Consider the following 10,838-nt stretch of genomic DNA (forward strand, 5'->3'; position numbering starts at 1 on the left):
AACCCAGTAAGATTAACAGCTGACTCCTCAATGGAAAAATTGGAGGCAGAAAGCAGTGGGATAACATATTCTAAGTGCTGAAATAAAAACTATCAACTAAGAATCCTATAACCAACAAAGCTATCTTTCAAAAATAATTAACAAAAAAGAAATGAAAACTTTTGTAGATAACCAAGAAAAGGAAAGAATTTGTCAAGCAGACCCACCATACAAGAACTGCTAAAGGAAGTTCTTCAGGCTGAAAGCAAGTGACCTCAGTGAATCCACATGAAAAAACAATAAGCACCAGTAAAGGTAACTGTGTAATTATGAAAGACAGTATAAATGCATATTTTTTCCTTTCTTAATTTAACTGATTTATTTAACAGTTGCATAAAGTAATATGTATATACTGTATTGCTGGACCTAAGACCAATGACAGTAGAAAGAAGGTGGGTGGGAACAAACCTGTATTACACTAAGGAAATAACTTCTATAACAATGCATTGTTGGATTTTAGCATTAATAAATATAATATGTATAACAATAATATTATAAAAAGAGAAAAAGAATAAGAGCCACATAGTACTAACCTTACTATATACCATTGGAATTAAGCTACTATAAATCTGAAGCTGATTCTGATTAATATATGTGGTAAACCGTAGAGCTACCACTAAAAAAAAAAAAAACCTCAAAACCATAGTAAAAATATTATTAAAGAAATTAAAATTGCACAGAGTATTAAAAATATAACTACAATAATTTGTTAACGAGTACACTAGAGAAAAAGACAAAGTGTGACATCAAAAACATAAAATGTGGGGGAGAGCAAAAATGTGTAACTTTAGCATGTACTTGAAGTTATCAGCTTAAAATAGACTGGTATAAGATATTTTACATAAGCCTCATGGTAACCCACAAAGCAAAAAGGTATACTAGATATACAAAAAAATTTTTTTAAGTAATCTAAGCATACCGCTCACAGAAAATCATCAAACCACAAAGGAAGAGAGCGGGGAGAAGGAAAAAAGGAATGAGAAAACAAAGAACAAAATGGCAATAATAAGACCCTACCTATCAATATTTACTTTAAATGTAAATGGACTCAATTCTTCAACCAAAAGATAGAGTGGTTAAATGGATGGGAAAAACAAAAACAAAAACTGAACTATATGCTGTCTACAAGAGACTCACTTCAGCTTTTAGGACACACGCAGACTGAAAAAAAAAGGATGGAAAAAGATATTCCATGCAAATGGAAACCAAATGAAAGCAGGGGTAGCTATATTTATAATCAGAGAAAATAGACTTTTAGCCAAAAACTATAATAAGATACAAAGAAAGTCATTATATTGTATAATGATAATAGAGTTAATCCAACAAGAGGATTTACCATTTGTAAATATTTATGCACCCAACATCAGAGCACCTAAATATTAACAGACCTAAAGGAAGAAATAAACTATCAACACAATAACAGTAGGGAACTTCAATGCCTCACTTTCAACAATGGATAGATCATCCAGACAGAAAATCAATAAGGAAATATTGGGCTTAAACCACACGTTAGGCCAAATGGACTGAACAGACATTTACAGAACGTTCCATCCAACAGGAGCAGAGTACACATTCTTCTCGAGTGCACACGAACAATCTCGAGTACAGATCATACGTCAGGCCACAAAGTAAGTCCTAATAAATTTAAGAAGATTGAAATCATACCAAACTTCTTTTCCGACCACAATGGTATGAAAGTAGAAATGAGTATGAGTATGAGAAGTACGAGAAGAAAACTGAAAATTTCACAAACATGTGGAGATCAAACATCATGTTGCTAAACAACCAATGAGTCAAAGAAGAATTCAAAACGTATCTTGAGACAAATGAAAATGGAAATATTGATATAACATACCAAACTTTATGGAATACAGCAAAGCAGTTCTAGGACGGAAGCTTACAGCAATAAATGCCTACATAAAAAAAAAAATCTCTCAAATATCAACTTTACACCCCAAGGAACTAGAAAAAAGAAACTAAGCCCAAAATTATTAGAAGAAAAAAAAATAACAAAAATCAGAGCAGAAATAAATGAAATAGAGACTAAAAAGACAATAGAAAGGTCAATAAAATTAAGACCTCTTTTTTTACAAAAGATAAACAAATAGACAAACCTTTAGCTAGACTTACCAAGGAAAAAAAGAGGACGGAAAGAAAACTATAAAGGAAAGAGGAGACATTACAATTGATACCACACAAACACAGAGAATAATAAAAACTAAGAACTGTATGCTGAGAAACTGGACAATCTGTAAGAAATGGATAAGTTCCTAGAAACATACAAGCTACTAAGATTGAATCATGAAGAAACAGAAAATCTAAATAGACTGATTACTGTGAAGAGATGGAATCAGTAATCAAAAACCATCCAACATAGAAAAGTTCAGGACCAGATGGCTTTACTGGTGAATTCCACCAAACATTTAAAGAAGAATTAATACCAGTCCTTCTCAAAGAGTGCCAAAAAATTGAAGAGGAGGGAGCACTTCCAAACTCATTTTATGAAGCCAGCATTACCCTGATACCAAAATCAGACATGGACACAAGAAAGGAAAATTACAGGTCAATATCCTTGATGAACATAGATGCAAAAATCCTCTACAAATTATTAACAAACCAAATTCAGCAATACATTAAAAGAATCATACACCATGGTCAAATGGGATTTATTCCAGGGATGCAAGGATGGTTCAACATCCACAAATCAATCAATGTGATATACCATATTAACAAAATGAAAGCTAAAAATCACATGGTCATCTCAACAGATGCAAAAAAAAAGTAATTCAACGTTGATTCATGACAAAAACTCTTAACAAACTGGGTAAAGAGAGAATGTATCTCAACATAATAAAGGCCATATGACAAGCCCACAGCCAACATCACACTCAATGGTGCAAAGGTGTAAGCTTTTCCTCTAAGATCAGGAACAAGGCAAGAATGCCCACTCTCACCACTTTTATACAACACAGTATTGGAAGGCTTAGCAATTAGGCAAGAAAAAGAAAAGGCATCCAAATCAGAAAGGAAGATGTAACATGGTCTTTATTTGCAGATGACATAATATATAGAGAAAACCCTAAAGACTCCACCAGAAAACTGACAGAACTAATCAATGAATTCAGTAAAATTGTAGGATACAAATCAATATACAAAAATCTGTTGCACTTCTTTACACTAACAATGAACTATAAAAAGAAATTAAAAAAACAATCCCATCTATAATTGCCTCAAAAAGAGTAAAAGAATCTAGGAATAAATTTAACAAGGAGAGTACACTGAAAACTGTAAGACACTGATAAAAAAAAATTGAAGACACAAATAAAAAGAAAGCTATTATGTGCTTATGGATTAGAAAAATTGATATTGTTAAAATGACCATACTACCCAAAGCAATCTACAGATTTAATGCAATCCATTTCAAAATTATGACATTTTTCAAAAAACTAGAAAAAATAATCCTAAAATCTCTATGGAACCACAGAAGATACTGAATAGCCAAAACAATCTTGAGAAAGAACAAATCCAGAGGCGTTATATGCCCAGATCTCAAACTATATTACGAAGCTACAGTAGTCAAAACAGTGTTAACACTGGCATAGAAAACAGACACATAGATCGACCGAACAGAATAGAGAGCCCAGAAACAAACCCATGGATATATGGTCAAATGATCTACAACAAAGGAGCCAAGAATATACAATGAGAAAGAATAGTCTCTTCAATAAATGGTGTTGGGAAAAGTGGACAGCTACATGAAAAAGAATCAAACTGGATTACTTTCACACCATATACAATAGTATACTCAAAATGGGTTAAAAACTTAAATGTAAGACCTAAAACCATAAAACTCCTAGAAGAAAACATATGCAGTGCACTCTCTGACACTGGTCTTAGCAATGTTTTTTGGATATGTCTCCTCAGGAAAGGGAAACAAAAGCTAAAGTAAACAAAGGAACTATATCAAACTAAAAGTTTGCATAGCAAAGGAAACTATCAACAAAACAAAAAGGCCGCCTACTTAATAGAATATTTGCAAAAAATATATCTGATAAGGGGTTAATATCCAAAATACACAAAGAATTCATACAACTCAACATTAAAAAAACAAATAACCCAATAACAAAATGGGCAGAGGATCTGAATAGACATTTGGCCAAAGAAGTCATACAGACAGCCAACAGACACATGAAAAGATCAATCATCATCACGGAAATGCACATCAAAGCTACAATATTACCTCACACCAGCTCTTATGGCGCAGTGGTTGAGAGTCCTCCTGCCGATGCAGGGGACACGGGTTTGTGCCCCGGTCTGGGAAGATCCCACATGCCGTGGAGCCGCTGGGCCCATGAGCCACGGCCGCTGAGCCTGCGCATCCAGAGCCTGTGCTCCGCAATGGGAGAGGCCACAACAGTGAGAGGCCAGCGTACCGCAAAGAAAAAAAAAAAAAAGACAAGAAATAACAAGTGTTGGGGAGGATGGGGAGGAAAGGGAACACTTGTGCACTGTTGGTGGAAATGTAAACTGATGCAGCAAATGTGAAAAACAGTAGCAGCAACTTAAATGTCCATCAATTGACAAAGGGATAAACAAAATATGGTATATCCAAAGAATGGAATATTACTGATCACAAAAAGGAATGAAGTACTGATACATGCTACAACTTGGATAAACATTGAAAGCATTAAGTGAAAGAAGCCAGTCACAAAAGACCACATGTTATGTAGTTCCATTCATATGAAATGTCCAGAACAAGGAGGGGTTGGGGGGTGGGGGTGATAAGGAGGTAACAGCTAAAGGGTTTCTTTTCAATGTGATGAAAATATTCTAAAATTGACTATGGTGATGGCGGTACTACTGTGAATACACTAAAGACCACTGAAATGTATACTTTAAAATGGGTGAATTGTATGGTATGTAAATTTACCTCAATAAAGATATTTGAAAAAAAAAAGTGATATTTTTAAAAGTCAAATTTCACACAAAAATCCACGATGAAAAAAATATCAAAATTTAAATACTAGCATACATACGACTAAGTTTTCCTTTTGCTTCAGGCTCCAATATGGACCAGTAAAGCACTGTTACTGATCCTGACTTTAAGATTTTGATTTTTTTTTATCATATTTTTTGCATTGTTTTAAAATATTATCTTGATCTTTTTTAAGTTTCCTTAGAGATCTAAAGAAACACATGCAGAATGAGTATTATAGATAAAATGAATTAAAAAACAAACCAAAAAAACAAACCACAACTAGCCTGAACTCCAAAATGCAAACGGGAAAAACATTATTTGGAAAAATCACGTTGTGAGTACCATCTTGCAGCAGGCAAAACAATGCCCCCACAAAAGATGTCCACATCCTAATCCCCAGAACATGTAGATATGCAAAAGGGATGTGCAGATGTAATTAAGGATAGGAAGATTACCCTGGATTATCTGAGTAGGCCCAGTATAATTACAAAGGGTCCTTATGGGAGGGAGGCAGAAGGGTCAGAGTAAGAGACAGACATGTGAGAACACAAGCAAAGGTCTGAGAGATTTAAAGATGCTACAGTTCTAGCTTTGAAGATGGAGGAAGAAGCCATATGCCAAGGCCTGTACAGCTAGAGAAGGCAAGGGAGCAGATTCTCCCTTAGAGAAGGAACACAACCCTGGTGCCACCTTGATTTTAACCCAGTGAGACCCACTTTGGACTTCTGACGTCCAGAATTGTAAGAAACAAATCTCTGTTTTTTAAGCCACTAAATTTATATCAGGTTGCTATGGCAGCAACAGGAAACTAATACACATCTTTTAAGCTTGGGGGCTATAACCTGCACTGCTCCATTTAATATAACTGTACTCTTTCAAGGGTACAATTGGCACTCAAACTACTAGAAGTTTAGCAAATTAGGATAACCCTCCTGGAGGGGAAAATCTACGAAAAGCACAAAAATATGTTCATGGCAGACTTCATTTATAACAGCTAAACAGTCTAAATGTTAATAATCAGGAAACTGTTGAATAATAGCCCATCCATATTATGAAATATTATGCAACCATTAAAAATTACACTTAGTGGGAATCTTTAACGACATGGGGAAATACTTAAGTATAATGTTAAGTGAAGAGATAAAAATGTTATATTGATACGTAACATATATAGTAAAAACACAAGTAACTTAAAATGTATACATACGTTCTATATAAGGAGAACAAAAATGCAGGAGAAATAATGTAAAAAAGTTAATAGTCATTTCTGTGACAGGAGTATGCTGACTTCAATTTTCTTCTTTAAACTTTTATATGATTTCCAAATTTTCAACATGCACATTTATTTATTTAGAATCCATCTCATTAAAAAAGTAGTTGAAAAAAAGAAAGTCAACACTACATTTATAACTGAAGCATGAAGCCATCAGTCAATCTCCTGATGCTGTTTTCCAAAATGGAAAGTTAAGATATTATACACTAAATAAACTGTAACAATGTTTATGTTATCAAATAATTTCTACCTATCAATTACATTTTAATTAGAATTTAGTCTAAATGCTTAAGAGTGTACCAAAAACTGAATGACGTCAAAATAACTAAAAGATAAGCCTTCCTCCCACTTCTGATCTCACCTGCCCCCTATTTATTCTAGCCACAACGGCTACCACCTTAGATCTTTGTTAGGAATGTTCATCCCCTACATAGACACGTGCTATTCCTTCACCTCCTTCCACATCTTGATTCAAACGTCACTTTCTCAGTAAGGCCTACGTGTACCTCCCTATTTAACACTAAAGCCTGCCCTCCACCTTGGCACCCTTCACTCTGTTCAAACTTTCTTCTTTCTCCACAGCATTTATCACCTCCTAACAAACTACAATTTTTAAAAAGAAGTGTGGAGGGCTTCCCTGGTGGCGCAGTGATTAAGAATCTGCCTGCCAATACAGACAGGGGACACGGATTTGGCCCTGGTCCGGGAAGATCCCACATGTTGCAGAGCAACTAAGCCCATGCGCCACAGCTACTGAGCCTGCGCTCTAGAGCCCACAAGCCACAACTACTGAGCCCGCGTGCCACAACTACTGAAGGCTGCACGCCTAGAGCCCGTCCTCCGCAACAAAAGAAGCCACCACAATGAGAAGCCCGCTCACCACAACAAAGAGTAGCCCCCGTTCGCTGCAACTAGAGAAAGCCCGTGTGCGGCAACGAAGACCCAATGCAGCCAAAAATAAAAAAATTTTTTTTAAAAAAGTGTATATTGTTTAATGTCTTTCTCCCCCTGCTGGAAAATAAATCCAAGGAGAGGATTTTCGTGGCAGTGGAACCTCATTTAGTCACTCAAAAGAGCCTGACACATAGCAGGTGCTCAAAAAATATTTGTTGGCTATATGAATATACTAGTGATATGTCAAAGGACAGAGTCAATAATACAATCTCTAACAACTGCATCTACTACTTAAAATTGGACAATTTTCTGTGCATGTGTAGTCAAGCAAAATATATGGTATATTGGCCATCTTTATCATTCCTACGTTTCAGTTTGTGTTTACCAAAAACTTACACCTGAATTATTGGAAAAAGTCCCAATTTTATTTTGTTAACATTGTGCAGTACAGACTGTATAACCAGGGAAGCAAATTAAAATCATATAAATTTAATAGGTGATAACCACCATAACTTTCTATTTCAACTGATGTTTCTTCAGATTGCAAATCCACACTGCCCCACTAAGACATCATTCTGGGAATGGGGAAGCCTAGTCAAATATCAAAAGCCTGGCCTATTTTCTGAATCAATAAGCACAGTTGAAACTGCCTGATATCCAAAATGGGACTCAATCAATACTTATTTCCCTGTGATTTCATAAGTAACCAGACTATCCCTATTTATTTACTTTTAAAGCAGTTATCTATCATTTTTGAAGGGTTTGCAGCCTAGACCCTAAGACAGGGTCTCTACAACTCCTAAATAAAACAGGTCTCATAGAATACGCAAGGGAAAAGCCTCCCCAAAGATGTTGTTTAGCCAATACCTCTGAATGACGTTCTACACTTCCAGTGTCTGATCCAGAGTGCTGCTCATTTACATCATCCTCAACGTCTGACCCTGAATCCCGTTCATCCTGTACTGGGGTAGCGCCACCATCATCTGCTTAAAAATAAAACAAAAACCCACTTAAGGTGTAAGATGGACGACATCTACAACCGAAATGAACACAATGAATCAAGAAAAATGTAAGAGCAAGAACAAGTGTAAGAGCACTGATGAACATAACTAATGATGCTAATTTGGGAATAAGACAACAGTACAATACTTACATAAATACCAATAATCATAACTTGTATTGTTGACACATGTGGCAGCGAGAATATATCATTAAAGGAATATGAAGCTTAATAAATATCACTAAGGACCAAGTCAACAAACTAAAGTGTGCACTTTATTTCAACTTTATGTTAAAATAACTGAGTCTATTTTCTCCATAGCACTTACTTACCACCTTCTGATGTACTACATGACTTTCCAAGTTAGTTTGGTTTAATGTGCTTCTCTCCTCGCTTGAATGAAAGTGCCAAAAGAACAGGGATTTTTGGTTCACTGCTGAATCCCTGGAGCCCAGAACACTGTCTGGTACAGTATTTGTTTATGAATGAAGAACACAAGGAACTCCAGTCCAGAAATAGTGTAAACTCCTTAAAGTAAAGCATATACTACTATACTATTATAAAACGAATTGTTACCTACCTTTAACCAATACTTTAAAAATACAAAGTAAAATTGTACTGAGAGGAATTTAGAGTTGTTGGAGAATATGGGAAGCCTTGGTTAGGAGTTTACTAAAAATAAATAAATTTTTAAAAATGAAGCACTCAACTATAGGAAAATCAAAAAAATGTGTAAGAATGAAACCAGTATCATACTAATGAGCTTCTCTACTTAGCTAAGGAGTAAATAATATATATATTTAATATTTAATATTCGTATCATATAGTCATAATAAAAAATTCTGAAGTGTAATGAAAACGTATGCTTCAATGGTTAGAATATGGGGGAAAGAGGGCACAGAGAGGCTAAGACCCTGTCCTAGCATAACAGGAAATCGTTACACAATGCCTAAAAATGATGCAACGAGATAGCATAAGTTAGGAATACAGGGATGAACGTCAAAAAATGGCTAAAAAAATGAAAAGTCAGGAAATTGCTAACTTTTCATGGCTTTCAGCCCGTTATATACACATATTACATACGATTACTTATTTAAAAGTAATTTAAAAACACAAATGAACTGACAACTATTTTTGAAAACATCAGGAAACCGTTTAAAGCAAAACAGCAGTATGTGTTTGGAAACGTGTTTGCAGTCACTACTATTCGCCGTCACGTAATAAGGAATCGAAGTGAACTCAAAACACAACGGAGTAATTAACGCTTAGAAAATTATTTAAGCTCTTTTGATAGAGAATACTCAATGGAACCAGGACACAACAGGAAAGCAAAAGTAACGTTTTTATTCCCCACGAGGTTCTGCCTTATTCGTCTTTGGATCTCCGGTGGCTAGCACGGTGTTAGCGGGGCGGGGGGGGGGGGGGGGCCGTGTTTACAGACTAAACAGGAAAAGAAAGGAGAACTTCAGTGAGGAGAAAGGGGAAAGATCTCAAGGTGAAGGAAAGGAACAAAAATCGCTAGTAAGCCCCAGAGGAACACGCCTTATTGTAAAATATGTATACAACTCAAATACGGGTCCTACGTGTTTGTTCTTTAATGGGAGAAACTAGTTTGCAGGCGAGATCAAACTAGTACCAACTCCTAGTGAAAAGTCTACATAAGATCCTGCAACCCCACTGAACAGCTAACTCCCTCGGATTCTCGAAAATCACTCTCAACTCCTGAAAAAAATCCCCTATCAGTAGACCTTCCCTCGTACTTTGCACACAGTGTTTGATGTATGGAAGTGGCTCCCTAATGCAGCAACGTCCTTCGCCGATTCAGAAGACAACTGTCCCTCTAAAATCCCCTCTCCGAGGTTCTAACTTCGGGGGCCGCAGCCCGTCGGCGGGCTCTCAGCGCTCAGCCTCACTCCACGTTAGACCCAGTCGGCGGAGGGAAAGTCTCCGGGGCGTCCCTCCCCTCCCCACCCCTCCCCCGCGGGAGTGCGAGGCCAAGCCCGGCCAAATAACCGCTCCGCCCCCAGCCCTGTCCCCTAGGTCCGGGCCCCACCTGACTGGTCGCCGCTGTAATATTCCGAGTCCATGGCAGGCGGGTCTCGGCGGGGAGTGTCTGCGCCCCGCGCCGCCCCCGTCACCTCCTTCCCGGCTCTGTGACCACCGACGGCGCGGCCCGGTGCTCAGAGGCTCCCACCCGACTAGAGGCCTTGGAGGTTGCGGAGATTAAGGCAGCAACAGCTGCAGACGCGAACAATTCGACCTAGAAAGCCCGGGCAGGCGAGGCCGTACCCGGAAGGCTGGCAAGGTGTGTGGGTCACCGCACTACTTCCCAGAAGCACCTCTAGGGCCAAAATGGCGCCTGCCCACGACCCTCAAAAGAATTCAGTGCGCAGGCGCCGTCACCTGTCATCCGGCCAATGAGAAGGCGCAACGGTAATGACGCACGACACGACCGGAAAGGAGACTACTGGGAAAATTGAGCGGGAGCCGCGGCTGCGGTTAAAACCTTCCCTTGGAGGAACCTGGCCTGTTCCCCATGGAGATGATAATGTTACTGTATGGGTTCTCCGTCCGCGCCTTGTTCGAGGACCTTCTAGTTTACTCTTCTGAAAAATGAAGACCCGGTAAAATTAAATTTTCCATCAGACAGAAAT

The 10,838-nt window shown here is 37.7% G+C and overlaps 1 protein-coding gene across 6 annotated transcripts in view; it reads right to left on the bottom strand.

Annotated features, from left to right (window-relative positions):
* IWS1 (interacts with SUPT6H, CTD assembly factor 1) overlaps positions 1–10,571 on the bottom strand; it is a 48,927-nt gene extending 38,356 nt beyond the window's left edge. For 3 of the 6 annotated variants that reach the window (XR_004350690.1, XM_032637213.1, XM_032637215.1), the window contains exons 1-2: positions 10,238–10,571; positions 8,052–8,167 (exon numbers count right to left, since the gene is read on the bottom strand). Coding sequence is in view for 4 of the 6 variants with exons in the window: in XM_032637213.1 (XP_032493104.1) it covers positions 8,052–8,167; positions 10,238–10,271 (150 nt within the window). In the remaining 2 variants the exon portion in view is untranslated. Of the gene's footprint in view, positions 1–8,051; positions 8,171–10,237 lie in introns of all 6 variants that reach the window. The other 3 variants (XR_004350689.1, XM_032637212.1, XM_032637214.1) reach the window with 1 other exon arrangement.
* Positions 10,572–10,838: the final 267 nt, after the last annotated feature.

This window comes from Phocoena sinus, chromosome 7 (genome assembly GCF_008692025.1).
Source record: "Phocoena sinus isolate mPhoSin1 chromosome 7, mPhoSin1.pri, whole genome shotgun sequence".
In the NCBI taxonomy this organism is placed as follows: domain Eukaryota; kingdom Metazoa; phylum Chordata; class Mammalia; order Artiodactyla; family Phocoenidae; genus Phocoena; species Phocoena sinus.